The sequence below is a fragment of the Microcebus murinus genome, chromosome 1 (genome assembly GCF_040939455.1).
Source record: "Microcebus murinus isolate Inina chromosome 1, M.murinus_Inina_mat1.0, whole genome shotgun sequence".
NCBI lineage: Eukaryota > Metazoa > Chordata > Mammalia > Primates > Cheirogaleidae > Microcebus > Microcebus murinus.
This window is the reverse complement of record NC_134104.1, coordinates 63,371,544-63,396,077: the sequence shown is the minus strand read 5'-3', so window position 1 is coordinate 63,396,077 and position 24,534 is coordinate 63,371,544. Positions and strand designations below refer to the sequence as shown.

Below are 24,534 nucleotides of genomic sequence, written 5' to 3'. Positions count from 1 at the left end.
GAAGAGCTCCCCCCAGTGGCTGATCAAGAAACTACAAAAAGTAGATGACAGCTCTAGCAATTGACAAAGATGGGGAGGGCCCAATGCTCAGACTTGTGGGGGGAGGGGGGGAAATGGACATTTATTGAAACCTTAAAATCTGTACCCCCATAATATGCCGAAATAAAAAAAAATTCAAAAAAAATAAAATAAAAAAAAATCAAGCCAAAAATACTCGCCCTAGGAAATACACCAGCTCTCAAGAAATGGAGTCTGAACAAACCCAAAACACTAAAATGACAGAAGAATAATTCCAAAATTGGATTGTAAAAAAACTCAATAAAATGCAAGAAAAAATGGATAACCAACACAAAGAAACTACAAAGAAGATAAAAGAATTGGAAGAAAGATTCACTAAGGAGATGGACATCTTGAAGAAGAATCAATCAGACATCCTCAATATGAAGAATTTATTCAGGGAAATTCAAAATAAAGTGGAAAGCCTCAAAAATAGGGTGGACCAAACAGAAGAAAGAATCTCAGAACTGGAAGACAACTCATTCAAATCAAATAAGTTAATCACAGAGTTAGAGCAGAAAAATAAGAGACATTAGCAAAGCTTACAAGAATTGTGGGATTATACAAAGAAAAATAACCTGTGGGTCCACTGGATTCCGGAGAAGGAGGAAGAAAACACCCAAGGGTTAGATAAGCTTTTTGAAGAAATAATTGAGGAAAACTTCCCAGGTCTAACCAGTAACCTAGAATTAGAAATACAAGAGGCCAAAAGGACTCCTGGGAGATACAATGCAAACAGGAAAACACCACACCATGTAGTCATCAGACTGAACAAAATATCAACAAAAGAGACCCTCCTACAAGTTGTTAGACACAGGAAGGAAGTTCCATATAAAGGAAAACCAATCTGAATAACTCCAGATTTCTCAACTGAAACAATACAAGTAAGGAGAAAATGGGGACCACTCTCACTCTTTTAAAACAAAATAATGCCCAGCCTAGAATCTTGTACCCTGCAAAACTGAGCTTCATATATGAAGGAGAAATAAAGACATTCTCAGATAATCAAAGTCTCAGACAATTCACCAAGACAAGACCAGCCCTACAAGAAGTACACAAAACAGTGTTACACACGGAACACCATAATAAAAACTCACGAATATAAAAACAACCAAAACCCAAAGATTAAAGGCCAGATATTACAATGGCTCAAGAGAGAAATCAAAGCAACAACATCCAACCCAACAGAATGAACAGTAATCTACCTTATCTATCAGTTCTTTCAATAAATGTGAATGGCTTGAACTCTCCACTCAAGAGACATAGGCTGGCTGAATGGATAAGAAAATACAGGCCAAGTATATGCTATCTTCAGGAAACACATCTAACCTGCAAGGATGCATATAGACTAAAAGTAAAAGGGTGGAGATCAGTATTCCAAGCAAGTAGAAGCCAAAAGAAGGCTGGCGTGGAAGTTCTAATTTCAGACGATTTAGTTTTTAAACCAACAAAAGTAGTGAAAGACAAAGAGGGTCATTATACAATGGTGAATGGCACATGTCAACAAGAAGAGATAACAATTTTAAATATATATGCACCCAACTTAGGTGCACCCATATTCATAAAGCAAACCTAACTGGATCTAAGCAAATGGATTAATAGCAACTCCATAATCACCGGAGATTTCAACATCCCACTGACGGCACAAGACAGATCCTTCAAACAGAAAATTAATAAAGAAATAATGGACTTAAACAAAACTCTGGAACAATTGGGTCTGACTGACATTTACAGGACATTCTACCCAAAATCCACTGAATATATGTTCTTCTCATCAGCTCACAAGACTGACCGTATCCTAGGACACAAAGTAAACCTGAAGAAATTTAAAAAAATAGAAATCATACCATGTATCTTCTCAGATCACAGTGGAATAAAAGTAGAAATCAACCCTAACAGAAACTCACACTTCTACACAAAAACGTGGAAATTAAACAACCTCCTACTAAATGATTACTTCATAACTGAAGAAATCAAGATGGAAATAAAAAAAATCTATAAACAAAATAACCATGGAGAGACAAGTTCTCAAATCCTCTGGGACATAGCTAAAGCAGTTCTGAGAGGAAAGTTTATTTCCATAAATGCCTATAACCAAAAGTAAAAAAGATCACAAATAGACAATCTAATGAGGCGACTCAAAGAGCTGGAAAAAGAAAAACAGACCAGCCCCAAACCCAGCAGAAGAAGTGAAATCAACAAGATCAAATCAGAACTAAACGAAATAGAAAACAGGGAAGCTATTCAGGAGATTAATAAAACAAAAAGTTGGTTCTTTGAACAAATAAACAAAATTGACACGCTATTGGCTAAGCTAACGAAAAGCAGAAAAGAGAAATCTCTAATAAGCTCCATCAGGAACAAAAAAGGAGATATCACAACTGATCCCAAAGAGATACAAGATATAGTTTATGAATACTACAAAAATCTTTATGCAAACAAAATGGAAAATGTGGAGGAAATGGACAAATTTCTAGAAACACACAGCCTCCCTAGGCTCAACCAGGAAGAAATAGATTCCCTGAACAGACCAATCTCAACAGCTGAAATAGAAACAGCAATTAAAAATCTCCCTAAAAAGAAAAGTCCCTGTCCAGATGGTTTCACACCCAAATTTTACCCCACTTACAAAGAAGAACTAGTACCTATCTTGCAGAAACTATTCCACAACATCGAGAAGAACGGAAACCTCCCCGACACCTTTTATTAAGCGAATATTACCCTGATACCAAAACTAGGAAAGGATGCAACAAAAAAAGAAAACTACAGATCAATATCCCTAATGAATACAGATGCAAAAATTTTCAGCAAAATCTTAGCTAACCGAATCCAGACGCTTATCAAAAAAATAATCCATCACGACCAAGTGGGCTTCATCCTAGGGATGCAGGGATGGCTCAACATACGTAAACCTATAAATGCAGTTCACCACATAAACAGAAGCAAAAACAAAGATCAAATGATTCTTTCAATAGAAAAAGGTTTTGACAAAATTCAACACCCCTTCATGATATGAACACTTAATAAAATAGGCATAGAAGGAACATATCTAAAAATGATAAAAGACATATATGACAGACCCATAGCCAACATCATACTGAATGGGGAAAAATTGAAATCATTTCCACTTAGAACTGGAACCAGACAAGGCTGCCCACTATCTCCACTTCTATTCAACATAGTGCTGGAAGTCCTGACTACAGCAATCAGACAGGAAAGTGGAATTAAAGGTATCCAAATAGGGGCAGAAGAGATCAAACTTTCACTGTTTGCTGATGATATGATATTATATTTAGAAAACCCCAACGATTCAACCAAGAAACTCCTGGAACTGATCAATGAATTTAGTAAAGTCTCAGGATACAAAATCAATACACAGAAATCAGAGGCATTCATATACGCCAACAACAATCTAATTGAGAACCAAATCAAAGACTCAAATTCCCTTCACAATAGCAACAAAGAAATTAAAGTACCTAGGAATATACTTAACCAAGGAGGTAAAAGACCTCTACAGGGAGAACTATGAAACACTGAGGAAGGAAATAGCAGAGGATGTAAACAGATGGAAATCCATACCATGCTCGTGGATCGGCAGACTCAACATCATTAAAATGTCTATACTACCCAAACTGATCTACAGATTCAATACAATACCTATTAAAATCCCATCAGCATTCTTCACAGATATAGAAAAATAATTTTACGCTTCATATGGAATCAAAGAAGACCCCGAATATCAAGAGCAATTCTAGGCAACAAAAACAAAATGGTAGGTATCAATATGCCAGATATCAAACTATACTACAAAGCTGTAGTAATTAAATCAATATGGTATTGGCACAAAAATAGGAATATTGACCAGTGGAACACATGTGAGAATCCTGATATAAAACCATCCTCATATAGCCACCTAATCTTTGACAAAGCAGACAAAAACATACACTGGGGAAAAGAATCCCTTTTCAATAAATGGTGCCGGGAAAACTGGATAGCTACTTGTAGAAGGCTAAAGCAGGACCCACACCTTTTACCTCTCACAAAAATGAACTCATGCTGGATAACAGACTTAAACCTAAGGTATGAAACTATTAGAATTCTAGAGGAAAATGTTGGAAACACTCTCCTAGACATCGGCCTAGGCAAAGATTTTATGAGGAAGTCCCCAAAGTCAATCACAGCAGCAACAAAAATAAATAAATGGGACATGATCAAACTACAAAGCTTCTGCACAGCCAAAGAAACAGTCATGAAAGTAAACAGACAACCTACAGAATGGGAGAAAATTTTTGCATCCTATGCATCTGATAAGGGGCTGATAACTAAAATATACTTAGAACTCATGAAAATCAGCAAGAAAAAAATTAAATAACCCTGTTAAAAAGTGGGCAAAGGACTTGAACAGAAACTTTTCTAAAGGAGACAGAAGAATGGCCAACAAACATGAAAAAATACTCAACATCTCTAATCATCAGGGAAATGAAATCAAAACCACAATGAGATATCACTTAACACCAGCAGTGAGAATCGCCTTTATCAAAAAGTCTCCAAACAATAAATGCTGGCGTGGTTGCAGAGAGAGAGGAACACTCCTACACTGCTGGTGGGACTGCAAACTAGTTCAACCTCTGTGGAAAGCAATATGGAGATACCTTAAAGCAATACAAGTGGATCTACCATTTGATCCAGCAATCCCATTACTGGGCATCTACCCAAATGATCCAATGACACTCTACGAAAAGACAATTGCACCCGAATGTTTATAGCAGCACAATTCATAATCGCAAGGCTGTGGAAACAGCCCAAGTGCCCATCAATCCAAGAATGGATTAATAAAATGTGGTATATGTATACCATGGAGTACTATTCAGCTCTAAGAAACAATGGTGATATAGCACATCTTATATTTTCCTGGTTAGAGCTGGAACCCATACTACTAAGTGAAGTATCCCAAGAATGGAAAAACAAACACCACATATACTCACCAGCAAACTGGTATTAACTGAGCAGCACCTAAATGGACATATAGGTACTACAGTAATTGGGTATTGGGCAGGTGGGAGGGGGAGGGTAGTGGGTATATACATACATAATGAGTGAGATGTGTACCATCTGGGGGATCATCACGCTGGAAACTCAGTCTTGTGGGGGGAGGGGGGAAAGGGCATTTTTTTAAACCTTAAAATTTGTATCCCCATAATATGCCGAAATAAAGAAAAAAAATACATGTGACTATTTAAAGCAAATATTACAACAATATATTTAGATGTAATGTATGGTAAGTATAGCATAAAGGACAGTGGGGGATGATAAATAAATTTGTATGGTTACAAGATTTCTACATTTTAAGTAAAGCATTATAATGTTAGCTCTAATAGACTTTCAATATTTATGGAAGTATACTGTATTCCCTGGAGCAATCAATAAAAAACTACATGCAGATAAAATGCCTATATGTAAATAAAAATGGAATTCTAATAAAAAAATTCAAATAATCCAAAAGGAGGCAGAAAGGGACAAAAGAAGAATAAACTCAATATGATAGGACTCATAAGAAACAAATAATAAAGTGGTAGGCCTAAATTTAATGTCATCAGTAATTACATTTAATATTAATGGACATTTTAACTGTAACACTAGACAAAAACACAAGACCCAACTTGGTATCTGTAGAGTGTAGAAGATTGATTATAAGCCCCCCCCCCCAACAAATACCAAAATTCAGAGATACTCAAGTCTTTTATATAAAATGGCAAACTGTTTACATATAACCTAACCACATCCTCCTGTATATCTGAGGTCCTCCACCCAGGGCCATGGCCCAGTACCAGTCCATAGCCAGTTAGGGAAAAGGCCATGTATCACCACCTGAGCTCCGCACCACCTCCCTGAGACCCATGACACTCCATCCCCATACCCTCCATGGAAAAATTTTCTTCAATGAAACCAGTCCCTGGTGCCAAAAAGGTTGGGACCACTAATATTAATACAATGTAAATGCTTTGCAAGTAGTTATTATACTGTATTGTTTCTTTTTATTTATATTATTTTAATTGTCGTATTTTTCCCCTGAATATTTTCAATCTTTGTTTTTTTTTCCGATCTATAGGTGTGGAATGTGGGGATATGAAGGGACAGCTGTGTATGCTCTCTACAGGAGATATGATGGATGCCTAATAATAGATCTTAAAGTACATGAAGGAGAAAATGGGCAGAATTATAGTGAGAAGTAGGAAATTCTACAATCACATTAGGAGATTTTAATGCCACTCTCTAACCAATTGAGAGGACTAGACAAATATCAATTAAATCACAGAGAATCTGATATACATAACCACCTTGATCTATTTGATTTTTGAAGTATATAAAGCAGAAATGAACAGAAATACAAGGTAAATCTACTATAATAGAAATTTTAACTGACTTCTCTTAGAAATGAAATATCAAACAAAAGCTTAGCAAAGATTTAAACCATACAAAATGAAAAAAAATTCCAAATTTGACCTTCATATAACAATCAGAAAGTGTATATTCTTCTCAAGCACACTTGGAACTTCATGGTAATTTGCTATGCACTAATTATAAAGAAAATTTCAGTAAATTTTGTAGTATCATAGCACATTCTGCCTATAATTTTAAAATCCATAATAAAATTAGAAATTAGAAAACACATGTCTTTCTAGTTTATGGGTCAAAGGAGAATTATAATCGGAATTAAAAAATACCTCAAACTGAATATTATTGAAAATTATGTATCATCAATGAAATTACATATAAAAACTTACAGGATATAATTAAAGCACTACTTAGAAAAAATTTTTATTTTAGAAAATAAAAACAGTTAAAACAAAAGGAGACAAGATACACCCAAAGATGTAGGTAGATACGGCAAAAAATATCTCTATTGTCAAAATCACTGGTATTTGCTTAACTATGTCATAATGAGGCATCAGGAATTTAAACTGATTTATTTAATATATGTTATGAAAGACATAAATACTGGTATCTTCAACAACCTATGCACATAACCTTATTTATTTCAAAGGAAAGCAGAATTATAGAAAACCACCAAACTGATAAAACAAATATGGATATGATAAAATATATGAAAGTATAAAATGTCCAGTCAAGCCAAAAGGAACTATTAATAATTTATTAATAAAATTGATATTTGAGAATAGAAGGAAGTAAATAGAAAATTTATGAATAAATGTTATTAGACTTTTATATAGAAAAGGTATGAGAATTTGAGGGGCGGGGAGGGAAGAGTGAGAGGATGTGGAGGGAAACTACATAGAAACAAATAGTAATCCTGAGTGGCATGTGTAGCAAATATCTATCCAAATTTTCCCCAATGGCAATCTCTAAATAAGGCATTTTTAAGTGTCTAAATGTAAAGTAATCTCTAAGTAAAGCAGCTAGGTTAAATGTTGCAATAATTCAATCATTTGCATATGGAGTGTACCACTGTGGTACAAAAAAATGTCAGACAAACACATGAAATAATTTTGAGAAAGCTTGTGATCTATGGATCACTCATTAGAAAACATACCACTATTTTCTAAATGTGACACTACAAGAAATACTCAGAAACTATAAAACAGAATCTGTTTGATTAATTGTTAGGGTTTGACCTGTTTATTTTTACAAACAGCTAATAGTATGAGGTAAACATGAAACTCAGATCATCACCAATATTATCTGAAATAATTTGGCCACCTGAACTATACATATTCATACATTTGAATATTTTATTCTGCCCAGTTAAGTATACAGATCCAACATAAATCCTTACTTAAGATTAAAATCCTCATTTATGATTAAAATGTTCTTTTTAACATGGAAGGTAAGAAGATTTTTTTTTAAACCTTACAATTAAAACCACAGTCCTCATAATTTAGTGGAATGAAATGGCACAAATGGAAATAAGTAGGATAATCTAGAAAACAATAAAGTAGTATAGGAATTGGGTCTCAAAGTTAGATCTATTTAGTGTCATTCTCTCACTTGCTCTTCAACTCTTAAAACTGGCCAAATTTTCTATATTATATCCTCTGCCTCAGATATATCAACCATCCATTATCCAATTTTTTGTTAGTACAGTCTCTATGTAAGTACAGCTTACAAAGTAGGGACATAGGTTAAGGAAGAGGGGAAGTATGGAAAGTTTGGGGCATCATGTTAGGATCTGTAGAAGGTAAAAAGAAATATTTACAACCAGAAGCCATGTCCTATTATTACCCTTTTCTATCAAACCCACTACTACATTTCCTACTTCAAGTCAAGGCCCTGTAACGTCAGTGTTTATCTCTTTTGAAAGCATACATCTTACCATGTGGAACTGTGGTCTGGAAAGGGCGACTTGGGCTTTTCAGGTTCCATAAAGTCAAGCTACCATCTGAATGGCTGCACATGAACTGTTTGCCCTCATGATGCCAGTCAATTGAATGAATAGCCTAATAAAATAATGATTAAAACAAGTAGAAGAGGAAAAAGTAGATATGTTATATCAATCTATATTCCAAAGGAAAAAATATTTTGACATAAAATTATTATACTAGTAACACTTAAGAAACATGAAATTTTTATGACCCATATCAGACCATCTTTAGCTTCTACCTTTAGTCTACAGGCTTATAAAAGGCTACTAAAACTCATTTCCTGAGATAAAGAAAAGTTAAGTAAATTTCCTAAGGTCATTATATTTCTAGAACTTTTTGTTGTAAATCCTATGTCTTTCCTATATCCTATGATAGTTCTTTGAAAAATTATTTACAAAGAAATAAAAATTAGAAGATAATTTCTGATAAGGTAGAGTCCTAGTTCCACTTAAAGTAACCAATTAAAAAATACTTTAAGTAAGAACTACCATCTGAAGGCTTTCTATGTGCCAAACACCATGGTATTTTTAAATATATTATCTCATTTAATCCTATAAAATAGTTTTTTTTTTCAATTCACCCATGTGAAATAGGCTTAGACAGATTGACATACTTGCTCAAGACACAACTCAAAGCCAAGGTGTGTCTAATTACAAAAGCCATATTCTCAATCACTGCACTGTCCTGGCTCTAGCATATACTATTTAAATAGATTTAAAGCAAAAAGGGTTTTTTATATATTTTTTTTCAGGTTCATTCTGTAGCTTTGAATTAGATAAGATTCAAGAGTAATTATAATCATTCCTCAGTGTCTATGGGGGATTGGTTCCAGCACCCCCTTCCCTTCCCCTGCAGATATCCAAATTCACAGATGCTCAAGTCCCTTATATAAAATGGCATAATATTTGCATATAACCCATGCACATCTTCCCATATACTTCAAATCATCTCTAGATTACTTATAATACTTAATACAATATAAATTCTATGTAAATAGTCACTATACAGTGCTTTTTTATTTGTATGATTTTTTAATTGTTGTATTATTATTTTTTATTGGTTTTTTTCCCAAATATTTTCAATTGGTTGAATCCACAGATGAAGAACCCATGGATAAGGAGGGCTGACTATGTTGCATTTTTCCAAGTTGTTGTATTCCCACTACTAGCACAATGTCTTGCATAAAGTAGGTACTAAATAAATATCTGTTGAATGAATAATTAATGTCACACACATTTCTCCATGCCCTTGGTATTCTTTCTAAATTTTTAAAAAAGTATATGCAGAACTTGAGTGATGTGCTATGTCCAGTGAGAAAGGCAGAACAGATGTATACATCTTTTTCTTAAATACACTTTAAAAATGGCAGGAGAAAGAAGAGTGACATAAATGAAAACTGGTCATACCTATTGTTTGTGACTTTTAACACACACATACACACATAACTGCTAAGTTTTATATATATATATATATATATATATATATATATATATATATATATATAATTTAAGGACTAAGTTATGTATATATAACTGTTAAAAGCTCCAAACAATAAGCATTAGTAGAGTTACAGATAATTGATAGCTAGAGTAATCATTAAACATGTTATAAAGGAAATAAGATCTGAGCTGTGCCTCAAAAGATATATAATATTTGATTAAATTCAAAAGACCAGACTTGAGTTTTCTCTTACCCTGGCCTTCATTACAAAGCAGAGATTTCTTTTTTGCCAGAGTCCAGCAAAGGCAGTTAGAAGGAAAATATTTCCTTGTTTTCGCCTCTGCTTATTTTTTCTCCCTTCTGTAGGTGGTTTAAGGGAAATGTCACTTCTTTTTGCACCCCCCCCAAATATTAACTTTGATGAACTACAATCAATTTAAAGTTCTTTTGGACTGCTTTGCCACCAAAAGTAGAGGCAGAGAAGGCATTCTCAGCCCTAAAACACCTTCTTATGCCACTGAATTTCTACTTATTGGAAAAGATAAATATAAGAATAATAGCCATAACAAACCCAAAATAAGTACTATAAAAGAGATATGTACAGAAGAATAGACATATAAAACCAACTTGTTAGAATCAGGATATCAAATAGTGAATTACTGAGGAGCTGTCATTTGATCTGACTTGATGGGTAAATATTCTATTTCTATTTGTTTGATTCTATCCTACTCTTTTCTTTTAAAAAAAAGGGACTTAAAGGGTTTACTGAAGAAGCAAAAATAATGCAACTAATTCAAGAAGAATTTTAAATATAAAACAGATTCTGAAAGATAAAACACTAGCAGTTTTGTCACCTCAGTGGCTGAAATTGAGTTTCTTGAAAACAAAAAAGAAAAAGGAAACTCAAAAAACTGGATAACGACCTGAAAAAAGGAAATAAAGCAATTTCTCAAAAAATTAAAAGACTTTCCTCATGCCAAATGCTGAGGGATTTCTCTGTGCGATATTATTTAAGAATTATTTATGTAATGAAACAAAAATTTTACAGCTAATGTGAAAGTAAAATTCATATATTTATTACTGAAAATAATCTTGAATTTTTTAAATAGAACTTTCAATTCATCAGTTGCTATTCATGAAGGGGCTAGTTAAATAGTCCAAATGGCTTTACAGTGGCTAAAGACTTAATAAGATTTTGCTGTACAGAAGAGTAAAGAAGTGAGTCCATGATGAGGAATTAGCAGGAGCAAAGGCTTGGAGGTAAGAAATAAATGGTATTTTTAGGAGATAGTGAGTAATACATTTGAAATGTGGGGAGCATGTAGAAGGACTCAGTATGTTAAACTAAAGGGAAAATATAGCAGTAGGACCTTAAATCCCATGTCAAGGAATATGGACTTTATATTGTTGATAATTAGAGGTCAGTCAAAGGTTCTGAGGTAGAGAATTATGTTCTATGTTTTTAAAATGATAATCTTATATGAAGGATATGTTGAAAAGGTAAGATATCAGAGGAAAGGTGATTAGGTAAAGGGCTTTTATAGTCATCTAGGCAAAAGATAATAACTTAAACTAGGGCATTAGATGTGGGAATGAGAAAAGAGGAAATAAATGAGAGACAATACAAAGAATCAAGTAGACTGCAAAAACTGATTGCATGTGATATATGATAAAGAAAGAGTCAAATATTACTCTGAGGGTTCTACACTGAATTAACTAAACAAAACTTTAAAAAAACATAGAAGTAGGTTCAGGTATTTAAATGCAAATTCAGTGTCAAGGGGATATTTTACCTGAACTTACTTAATAGATGGTTATATATATTTAGATCTAAAGCTCAGGAGAGAGGTAAATGATAGAGCTGTATGGATGTTAAATTTTTCAGCACAAAGGTAATATTTGATATTATGGGAGAGGATATTTGTATAAGTGTATAATTGGGGAGAGATGAAAAGAGGGTGAAGATATTCTACCCTGAAGAGCATCTTTAATTTAAAAGGGCACTAAGAGGAGAATCAGTGATGGAGAAAGGAGGCATGATACATGAGGTAGAAAGACACAGACAAATAAAGAAATGATTTTAAGGAGGGACTGGGGTAAAGTCACAGGTTTAGTGAGGAACTTAAAGATTAAGAAGATGTTACTATATGTATGTGGGTGACTTAGGAAAAAACATTTCAGATAGTTATTAAATATAGTTTCTAGATATGAGAGGTAAAGTGCTAAGGAAAGTTTGAAAAGTTTGGCAGTAAAATGAAGTATATGACTATTCCTATAAAAATGATAGAACATATAATTATCCATTAAATGGATATTTATGTAGATAAATAGCCATACAAATGGATATCAATATCCAGATGCCAATATATTTAAAATGATTTCTAGGTATGAATTAGGTATAATGTGGTACTCTACTAACTTAGGGTGTTGCAAATCCTTATTTAAAAATTTCTTCACATAATTACTTTTACTGACTTTTTAAAGTTCGAAATCTTCCTTCCATATTTTTTAATGCTGTAGGAAAACTATCTGATTCAGAATTTTCCTCCGAGTTCCTTTAGAGCTGCCTATTCTAATTCCAACTGGATAAATATCCAGATTGTATGTGGACTTTCATTTAACTGCTAGTCTTGAGAGAAGGAACAATATCCATCTCCATCTTTATATTCTGTATACGTAACAAAAGGAAAATCCTAGCTTAGTGCCTTAGGACCTTCTTTCCCTATGATTCAAGATGCCCAGGAAGTTGATCATAAAGAACACATGATATTACTTGTCAGATTATTTTTCACCAATCATGATCAAATTACCAAGCTGCTATGTCATTTCCTACTGAACTCTTTACCACTATGACAACTATCTGTCTATCATAAAGTCTTAGTTTGAGAGAACCACTAAGAATGAACTGTGGAGTTTACACTTGTGAAGTAGGCAAAGACTTAACGTCTTTAAGCACCAACACTTGAAAAATTTAACAGTTATGTAAGGATGGGAGAGAACATGTTAAGTATCCCAGTCGAGTGACGACAGGTTCAATTGGCAACGTTTTTTTATTCCTCCATGATAAAATAAAGATATTTTCTAAAAGAAATATGTATATGTGTGTCCTTTTCTATTTATTGCAGTACTGCCTTATTTGGTGCTTTTCCCATACAAGAGTGGGTTTTACTGGACAGATATTTCTGGCCTATATTTTACCTCTAACTCTTCCCATTCCTACCATTTTTCAAATTGAATGAAGAGTATAGAGGATCACCTTTATTTCCACAACTACAAAAGGTAATTTCCCTTTTCACCTTTTGCCCCCTGCTTCACTGTCTTCATATGAGCCTCTTCTGAAGGAGAAAATAATTAATTGCCTAGAATCAATATTTCAACAACTAAAGTGTAAACTAGGAGACTATCCTGGACAAATGGGAGTTTGTTGCTTCCCCTAAATGAAAACCTAATCAAGTCTTACTTATATACAATAAAGCTTACTTCAAGATATTATTGTCACTTATTAAATATTACTATTTATAAAATTTCTCTCTGTTGTAAGAAGGCAAGTATTAGAAGATAAGGCTTTTCAAACTGACTTAAACTTTTTGCCACAGAAAATGAATTTCTAAGGCAGGTGTGAATAGTGTTTTTGGAGACCTTAAGAACCATGAGGCACAAAATAGCTTGAAGCATAGAGGAAGGAAAAGCAGTTGAGACAAAGATGGAGATACAGTATAGGCAACAAGCATGAAAGTATAGAAGATGCCAAAATAATGAGGGGGGAGGGTGGCCAAAAATAGGTAGTGAAGGCAGAATTCCCTTTCAGGAGAAAAACCTAAAGTTGTAACTTGTAAAAATACCAAAAAAGAGTGTGAGGTACTAAGTGAGAGAATCAGACAGATTCACAATTTCGTTTTCTAAAATACAAACCTTAAAAATAGAAAACAGGCACAGGGTCACAATATTTTCAAATATTCAGTAGAAATCACTTACCTCATCATAATAAACTCTGAGTTCTGCTCTTTTAGATTTCAAGTCCCAGAATACTACAGTACCATTTTCATAACCTATTAGCAGCTGGAAAACATTAAAACAATCATTTTCTTAATTCTAACATTAATTTTAATTTGATTCAAATAAAGTTTAATGTTAATAAAGTAAAATCATACCAAATAACACAACCTTATTTAGAATATAAATTTTTCTAGAATTTGCACATACGAGCCCTACATTTAAAAAAACATGACAAACTCTGCTTCAATATAAACCAATAAACTCTGCCTCATTCCCAAGGAGAATTAAGGAAGAATGTAAATATATATAACACACTATAAAAATAAGTATAAAGATTGAAAGAAAAATTGGGATAGAAAATAAAGATGAAATAAAAGAGGAAATGAGCTAAGTTTAATAAACTATATATATGCCATTCAGTCCCATGCATTTGAAAAATGTGGCCACAAATGTGGCTTAAATTACTTCATATTAAATTCTATTTTCTCTTTGACTGATGACCGGATTTTAAACTGATAGTTTGTGAACACTCAGAAGTTCACAAAGGTATTCGAGAGATTCATATCATTAAAATGGTTGATATTTGTTTTTAAATCAATAAATATTATTAACAAAATACATATTCATCCTTCTAAAATAGAATTTGAGAGCAGATAATGATTACAAGATGATCATCTTCAATACTCAGTGATTCAGCTAGACAATGCTAGCCATGCTATTGATTTTTACTGTTACATGATTGAGTTATGACTTGTATCCTTCCTGTTTTCTTTATCAATGATAGATTAAATCTAATAAAATATAACCTATCATTGGTTAGTCAAAAAAGAAGAGGAAGGGTAAACATAACCAGTGGTAAAAACAGAAAATACAGTGATGGAGATAACCTATTCCTACATAGCATCCTGACACTTTATCACTTACCTCAACATTACATAATGAGACACAAAAAATAACAAAAGTGAACCAGCTAGTAGTTTCAACAAAAAACACACAAAAAGTTCAAATATCAGGTCATTAAATCAATAGATATTTATTTGTGAAACTATAACATAAATGTTTGGTTATTGATTTACAAAAAATGAGCTTTTTTACATGCTAACTTAAAGTAAATGGCATGTATGACTTACTAAATGAAATTAATGCCAAAATTAAATATATTTGAATATTTTAAAATAAAATTTATATAAAGTCATATATGCTATCCTTAGATATATTTTAACTTCAATCCAATTCTTTTATGAGAGAAAATGATGAACAATAAAACCAATTTCTATTGAGTGTATGTATGAGACTACAAGAAAGGAAATTTGTTAGTTTAAAAAGTTTGAAAAATATTGCTTAAGCAAGAAAATTAATAATGTAATCTTTCCAAATTTAAGCCCAAGATGTAATAAAATATTTTTAAGTGTAATTATATTTTTTCAAAGCAAATATCTAAAAGTTAACAATTGCTTTGCTTATAAAACATTACTAGCAATAGCCCCAGTAAATCATAAAATATAAAATACTAGACCTCAAAATGTCATAAATTGTTGAGGTAATTATACAAGATTATAATATAAGAAATATGACATTAGAATCACTTAGAAAATTAAAAAAGAGAAAAGCATCCCCTGACATCCAGGAGACATTAGACAAGGTCACTCTGTGACCATGAGGAGGGATCAAGGCAAAACAAGACCGCTCCACAATCATATCTGTCTATACCGAAACACAAACATCTCCCAAGCTACAAATCATACATATATGAATTTTAAAAAAATATTTCTCACACAATCGAATGTTAGTACCATAAAGACAAAGGAGTAGGGCGACTTGTTCATTATTAAAGCAGTATCTGAAGGAAATATGTATTTGATAAATATCAAATTAATTATGAAATACCAAAAAACAAAAATTGTAGATACTATATTCTAAACACAGTAAATTACAATTAGATAAAAATATTTTAGAAACTTAAAATATCTCTAAATAATTAATAAGCAAAGAAGAAATCATAATGAAACATATGAAACAGAACTGAACAAAAATGCCTCATTGAAACTTATGGGACATATATGAATCTTAAGAGAGAAATTTATGCTTAATGATTGTGCCACTGTATTCCAGCCTGGGTGACAAAGCAAGACACAGCAAAAAATAAAAAAGAGAGGGAAATTTATAGCTTTATAAATAGTTAAGAAAATAAGAACAACTTAAAATTATTTAATGATGTAAGAATTTCACTTTAAAATATCAAGATAAAAGAGTAAATTTCAGAAAGTAGAAGAAAATATAATGAACCATCTTATTCAAGAGCGAAGAATATATTTCATTTATTCAAGTACACTTTTATGCCTTTCAAGAAGTTTAAAGGTTTTCCACATATGGATTTTCTTGTTAATTTTATATCTAATTATTTTGACTTTTTTAAAAATTTTATAGATATGGGGGTACAAATGAGGTTTTGTTACATGGATATCTTGTGTAGTGATAAAGTCTGGACTTTCATCACCCAAATAGTATACACAGTAACCAATAGGTAATTTTTAATACTTCATACCCTTCCTACATTCCTACCTTTTGGAGTCTCCATTGATTATTATTCAGTCCAATGTAAACTAGAGTACAACCTCTACGGCAAATAGTATAGAGATTTCTCAAAGAGTAAAAACTAGAACTACCATTCAATCCAGTAATTCCACTACTGGGTATCTACTCACAGAAAAAAAAATCATTATCTTAAAAGATACTTGTACTTGTATGTTTATCACCACACTACTCACAAACAGCTAAGTCATGAAATCAACCTAAGTGTCTATCAACAGATGATTAGATAAAGAAAATGTGGTATGTATGTACTATGGAATATTACTCAGCCATTAAAAAGAATGAAATTGTGTCTTTTGCAGTAGTGACCAATGGTCACTTAGGCTGTTCCCATTTATTGGCTATTGTAAATAGTGTTATAATGCATATCTCTTTGATATCCTGATTTCAATTCTTTTGGATAAATACTCAGAAGTGGGATTGCTGTTATGAAATAGGTAGCTCTATTTTTACTTTTTTGAGGAATCTCCATACTGTTTTTCATAGTGGCTGGACTATTTTTCATTCCCAATATATTGGATATGGGTTCTAATAGCTTACCAACAATTTTCTTCAGGTTTTTTTAAATAGTAGCCATCTTGACAGGTATGAGGTGATATGTTCTCATGGCTTTGATCTAATGATTAGTGACTTATAATATTTTTTCATATGCCTGTTGACCATTTATAAGCCTTCTTCAAAGAAATAGCTATTCAAATTCTAAGCCCACATTTAAATCAGGTTATTAGATATCTTAAAAAGTTGTACAAGTTCCTTATGTATTTTAGAGATTAATCCTTTGTCAGACATACAGCTTGCAAAAATTTTCTCCCATTCTTTATGTTACCTTTTCACTCTGTTGATTGTTTCTTTTTATGTGCAGAAGCTTTCAAGTTTGATTTTCTCCAACTTGTTTATTTTTATTTTTGTTGTCTGTACTTTCAGTGTCATATCCATGAAGTCACTACCAAGAACAATGTCCTGGAACATTTTCCCTGTGTTTTCTTATATGTGTTTTATAGTTTAAAGTCTTATGTTTAATTATTTAATTCATTTTTAGTTGATTTTTTAGTATGATGTACAAAAAGGATCAAATTACATTCTTTCACACATGGATATCCAGTTTTTCCAAACCCATCTGTTCAACAGGTTATCTTTCTTCACTGTGTATTCTTGGCACTCTTATCGAAGATCAGTTGACTATATATGCATGGATTTATTTGGGGACTCTTTATTCTGTTCCATTGGTCTATATGTCTGTTTTATATGCCAGTACCATACTATATTGATTATTGTGGTCTTGTAATCAGAATTTGAAATCAGAAAGTGTGATTTTCACATGTTCAACCATCCTTGAATGCCAGAAATAAATCTCACTTGTCACAGTGTATGATCCTTTTAATCTACTGTTGTATTCACTTTGCTAGTATTCTGTTGAGGATTTTTGCATCTCTATTCATCATGGATATTCAATTGTAGTTTTCTTTTCTTGAGATATCTTTTTCTGGCTTTGGTGTCATTAAATGAGTATGATAGTGTTCCCTCCTCTTCAATTTTTTGGAAGAGTTTGAGAAGGACTGGTGTTAATTCTTCTGGTATCAACGTCTGCTCTGACTCTATAGCTAACAGTACTGAAAAGGTAAACAGTTACTCCTGTCAATGATCACAGATGTTCCGATAATTACTGTATATATTTAAAACAGCATGTTAGGATCCTTCTTCACAGATAACTGGCTTCTCTATCACTGGATTCCAAAACTATGAACTAACATGTCTGAAAACCTTATGAGATAATGTGATTTTGATGGTGAATGTTAAATGCTAAATTATTCTTGAATTTTTTCTGATTATGCAAAGTAAACAACATCCAAGTCAGCTGCCCATCTAATTTTGCTCCTAGAATAATGATGTATTAGCTATTACCACAGAGTCCTACCTTGCCACTCCAGCCTTGCTGCTTGTTACTGTAACTATGTTCCTATTGCCAGACAGTTAAATATTTCCACTTGGCCTCTACCAATCCATGATATTTAATCCCTATAGATATTATGAATCCTGGGTCTCTGTCATCAACTCCCCCTATCAACAAAGGCCTCTGAAGGACAACCACTACCAAGCTTCTCAAATACGCCAGTACATGCCATTCCAGAACATTTCCTATTAGGTTGTGTGAAGACAGTGGCCTTCGGAGCCTCCTAGGGAACACAGAAAGTGAGTAGCCAAAACAAACACAATACATTTATTTTAAATTCTCATCTCCAACGGGTGGCCAGTTAGCTCAGTTGCTTAGAGTGTGGTGCTAATAAAGTCTCATCTCCCTTAGTCTTCTGATCCCTTCTTTAATACTATACCAAAAGACTTTGATATCTATACTTTATGTTATGGGTTAAAAATTAAACCAAAGGGCAACTGTAATCTCACAGTAACAATACCAGGAAGCTTAGCTTGCACATCTGTTCATGCTGGTTTGTTTGTTCTCTTCTTCTCACCACAGAGGATGGCTCAATGGTCACAAGACAAATGACAGAAAAACTGCAAGATTAGATCAGATGAGGAACAATCAAGCCACCAGGGGCCCATGGGAACAGCATGTGGCACAGGTCATGAAGACCCTGAGTCAACTAAAGGACTGTGTAAGAGCCTAAACTCTTCACAACAAGAGGAGGGTGGTTCTTTAAGATGAGAGTCTGCCATCCTCTTCATTTACTGGCAAATTAATAAACCTTCCTCTCCTTTCTCCTCAACTGTTCTCATTCTTTGTTCAGCTTCAGGAACAGGTACTGAGCATTTGGTTACATATACCATATACCTTTTTTGAGTACAGGCTTCAAGGAGCCATCCCAAAAAATTATTAATACTAGGTGCAGATCCAAGTATTTCTTATCAAAGCATTAAATCCCAAATTATGGATGAGTGCACCCATATAAATAAATTCTCCTCTATGCAGCTCTCCTAAGTTCAAACACTTAAAAACCACTCCCAAACACATTCCCTTGGTAACTGACATTATTAGTCAGATTCTCAATTCCTTTAGTGGATATTATATTTCTTTATGTTTAGTCTATTTCTTCCTGGAGGAAGACATGCTTCTATGTTAAGCTGTGCTGAGATCTGAGATCTGATTCTGGTTATTGACCTGGAGACAATGATCCTGGAGTTAGTCTTGTCAGGATAAACATCATCATGCAAAGAAACTACCTCAGGAAAAGTCATTACACTGTGTACCAGAAAATGAAACTGTTCTTCAGAAATGGTGAAAGAGGTATTTCTGTTGGCCAGGAGGGTTTGAAGAAACTGGCGGAGAGTGTTACAATATTCTAAGGCTTATTTATACAAATTTCTCTATTCCAGGTATAGTAGATGAATACTGTCCCCAAAATTTCATGTCCATCAGAATCTTAGAATATGACCTTATTTGTAAATAGAATATCTGCAGATACGATTAGTTAAGGATCTCAAGAGTAAATCATCCTGAATTTAGGTGGGCTCCAATCCAGTGATTGGTGTTCTTATAAAAAGAAAAGAGGACACAGAGACACAGAGGAGAAAGTCATGTTAAAATGGAAAATTAAGACAGAGATTAGAGTTATACTGTCACAAGTCAAAGACTACCAAGAGCCACTCGAGCTAGAAAGAAGAATTCTCCTGTAGAGCCTTCATAGGCCGCATGGCCCAAACAACACCTTCATTTCAGACTTTTTTTGGCTTTCAGAACTGTGCAAAAAAATTCTGTTAAGTCACGCATTTGTGGTAATTTGTTATGCCAGCCATAGGACACTAATATACCAGTTGTTATGGTCATACTCTTTCATTATCAGTGCTCTGACTTTAACAAATAAGACCTACCAAAGTTATGAATTTTGTCTCCTTATAAGCAGATCCTGGGCCTATTTTTAGCACAGTCTACGCTAGAACTGCAGAAGTAAGAGTTCCTTTAAAACTACCTTAGACCAATGGAACAGAACTGAGAATCCTGATATAAAACCATCCTCATATAGCCATCTAATCTTTGACAAAGCAGACAAAAACATACGCTGGGGAAAAGACTCCCTTTTCAATAAATGTTGCTGGAAAAACTGGATAGCCACTTGTAGAAGGCTAAAGCAGGACCCACACCTTTCACCTCTCACAAAAATCAACTCACACTGGATAACAGACTTAAACCTAAGGTACGAAACTATTAGAATTCTAGAGGAAAATGTTGGAAACACTCTCCTAGACATCAGCCTAGGCAAAGATTTTATGAAGAAGTCCCCAAAGGCAATCACAGCAGCAACAAAAATAAATAAATGGGACATGATTAAACTAAAAAGCTTCTGCACAGCCAAAGAAACAGTCATGAGAGTAAACAGACAACCTACAGAGTGGGAGAAAAATTTTGCATCCTACGCATCCGATAAGGGGTTGATAACTAGAATATACTTAGAACTCACGAAAATCAGCAAGAAAAAATCAAATAACCCTATTAAAAAATGGGCAAAGGATTTGAACAGAAACTTTTCTAAAGGAGACAGAAGAATGGCCAACAAACATATGAAAAAATGCTCAACATCTCTAATCATCAGGGAAATGCAAATAAAAACCACAATGAGATATCACTTAACTCCAGTGAGAATAGCCTTTATCAAAAAGACCCCGAACAACAAATGCTGGTGTGGATGCGGAGAGAGAGGAACAATCCTACACTGCTGGTGGGACTGCAAACTAGTTCAACCTCTGTGGAAAGCAATATGGAGATACCTTAAAGCGATACAAGTGGATCTACCATTTGATCCAGCAATCCCATTACTGGGCATCTACCCAAAAGATCCAATGACACTCTACAAAAAAGACACCTGCACCCGAATGTTTATAGCAGCACAATTCATAATCTCAAGACTGTGGAAGCAGCCCAAGTGCCCATCAATCCAAGAATGGATTAATAAAATGTGGTATATGTATATCACGGAGTACTATTCAGCTCTAAGAAACAACGGTGATATAGCACATCTTATATTTTCCTGGTTAGAACTGGAACCCATACTACTAAGTGAAGTATCCCAAGAATGGAAAAACAAACACCACATATACTCACCAGCAAACTGGTATTAACTGAGCAGCACCTAAGTGGACACATAGGTACTATAGTAATAGGGTATTGGGCAGGGGGGCGGGGGGTGGGTATATACATACATAATGAGTGAGATGTGCACCGTCTGGGGGATGGTCATGCTGGAGACTCAGACTTGTGGGGGGTAGGGAGTAAGGGCATTTATTGAAACCTTAAAATCTGTGACAGAGACAATCTAACTCTTAAAATCGTATCCTGAGGGTTTACAGGGTTTACAATTCTATCGCAGGGTTTACAATCTAGAAAAGGGGTCATCAAACTTTTTATGTAAAGGGCCAGATAGTAAATAGTTTAAGCTTTGCAGACCATGTAGTCTCTGTCACAACTGCTCAGTTTTGCTCTTACAGCAAGAAAGCAGTCACAGACAATATGTTAATAAATGAGCATGGCTGTGTTCTAATAAAACATTTACAAAAGCAGGCAGCAAGCCAGATTTGGCTCATAGCCTATAGTTTCCCTCCCTGATCTAGAACAATTATAATAACTATTACCTTAACCAGGAGTCTGCTGAAAAAAAGCCTGAGGCAAGACTTAAGTGATAATGTTTGATGGAGAAGTGCAATCTCAGAGCTGCAATCAGAAAGGAAAAGTGAAGTAAAGCAAAAAGTAAAAGTAAGAAGATTCATTATCACACTAACCACTATTTTTATGGGAAGAAGCAAAGGAGACACAACCAGTCACTTAGCAGGTATATTGCCATGGACTTGCAGGATGTCTCCAAATGTTTATGTGAGAAAATTATAACTCAGTATAGCCCAATTATATGGAGGAAGAAAAGAATAATTTATTTCTTGTCTCTTATCTGATATTAGTGAAGGTTTTTTTACATGGAGAGTTAACACCTCCTCTATTCATAATTGTGTCATTTGACCCCTTTGGCATCTGTTAGGGAAGCCAGATTGAATGCCTTATGTTAGGGCACATCTTCTAAATCTAGAATTAATGGAATCAACCAGAAACTCTGAGCATAGCTAGTCAATTTCAGGAAGCAGTACTGCATGAGGCTGATTAATCCTGCCAAACTTGAGATGAACCAAGAAGCTAAGGGTTTGGGAGACAAGCAAAGCTGAGAGAATTTGAGATGTACTCAATACTATATCCAATACAGACATTCTTAGTTCAAGAGCATGCTCTTGTATTTGATAGGCTAATGTGCAGTTTCATTAAAAATTATATTTTGGGGAAAGGATGATCTATCTTGTGAATATATGATATTATCTTGATTCAATAGGTACTTTAACTTTAGTAGTTTGTTCCTTTTTGTGCTTCACCAACAAGCTTCCAAGTTTAGCTTTCCTCATCCAAGTTGAATTTATCTCAGAAAGGAAAAAATTTTTAAAGTTAGAAAATCTATGAACATATTTCAACAAATTAAAAAATTAAAGACTAATCATCTCAACACACATAGAAAAGCATTTGATAAAATTCAACATCATTCATAATGTAAAATCTTAGAATATTAGAAATAGGTAGAAATGTTTTAACTTAATAAAAGCAATAAACCAAAGACCTACAACAAACATTTTATTTAATGCTGAAATCTTGGAAGCTTTCCTTTAGGTTGAAAACAAAAGAAAGTTACCACTAAAACCATTTATATTCAACTCTGCACTGGGGTCCTAACCAACAAAATGATATCTATAACAATAAATACTGGAAAGGAAGAAACAAAATTTGTCTGTACTTGCTATGATTTTATACACAGAATATTCCAGAGAATCTAAGCACAGCTATTAAAAACAAAATATTCAATAATGTAACTGAAAAAATATCAAAAAATCAATAATTTTTTTTCTTTTTTTTTTGAAGTAGAATTTTGCATTGTAATCAATAATTTTTATACATTAAAAATAATGAATTATGAAACTGATTTTAAGAAGATTAAGTCACAAGGGCAATAAAATCTATAAGTTATTTGGGATTAAGCTAGTAAAAAATATGTAAGACTTTTATGAAAAACAGTTATAAAGTGATATAGAAAATCAAATGAAAACCAAAGTAAATACATCATGTTCATAGATAGAACACCCATATCTTAACCATGTATATTTTCTCTAAATTACATGTTCAAATTGCAAACAAAATCCAAATTGAAAATTATATAGAGCTTGATAAGCTGATCCTAAAACTCATATAGTAAAATGAATCAGAAATAGTCAAGATAACTTTGAAACAGAAAAGGGAACAGCTAACCAGATATCAAGACATTTTTTAAGTTATCCCAATTAATAATTATCCCAATTAATTATAAATTATCCTAATATTATTGCTACAATAATAGATAAATAACATGACAGAAGAGAAAGCCCAGAAGACCCACTCAAATATGAGAACTTGATATAAGAGTAAAGTATCCTATAAATGATTAGAAAATAGATTGACTATTCAATAAATGTATTATTTATATGTACAAAATATCAAATGTATATCAAACCAACATAAAATAAATTATATATAGATTAAAATCTAATTGTGAAATGCAAAGCCTTAAAACATAAAATATGATTGTATGCTCTCTTAGGAAGAGAAAGATTTCGTGAATAAGAAACAAAAAGCAGGAATCAAATGAAAAAATAAACTGAATACATTAAAAACAAAAACTTCTATGTGAAAAAAGACTATTGGTGGAAAAACTGATATACAAGAAGTGATTTATTCAAGATTATATGCTAATAAGTATATAGAAATGCTAATTATTTGTATGCATTGATTTTGTAATTGGAGACTTTGCTGATTTTATATAATTCTAGCAGCATTTTTTGTGGAATCCTTAGGGTTTTCTAGATACAAGATCATATTGTCACCAAATAGGGATAGTTTGACCTCCTCTGTCCTGATTTAGATGCCCTTTATTTCTTTCTCATCCCTGATTGCTCTAGCTAGGACTTCTAGTACTATGTTGAACAGAAGTGGTGACAGGGGAACCCCTGTTTTCTCCAGTTATTAGGGAAAATGCTTGCAACTTTTCCCCATTCAGTA

The 24,534-nt window shown here is 33.3% G+C and overlaps 1 protein-coding gene across 7 annotated transcripts in view; it reads right to left on the bottom strand.

Annotated features, from left to right (window-relative positions):
• STXBP5L (syntaxin binding protein 5L) overlaps positions 1-24,534 on the bottom strand; it is a 346,530-nt gene that overhangs the window by 181,663 nt on the left and 140,333 nt on the right. For all 7 annotated transcript variants that reach the window (XM_076001837.1, XM_076001841.1, XM_020287216.2 and 4 more), the window contains exons 8-9: positions 13,854-13,937; positions 8,390-8,513 (exon numbers count right to left, since the gene is read on the bottom strand). In XM_076001837.1, the coding sequence (XP_075857952.1) occupies positions 8,390-8,513; positions 13,854-13,937 (208 nt within the window). The remainder of the gene's footprint in view (positions 1-8,389; positions 8,514-13,853; positions 13,938-24,534) is intronic.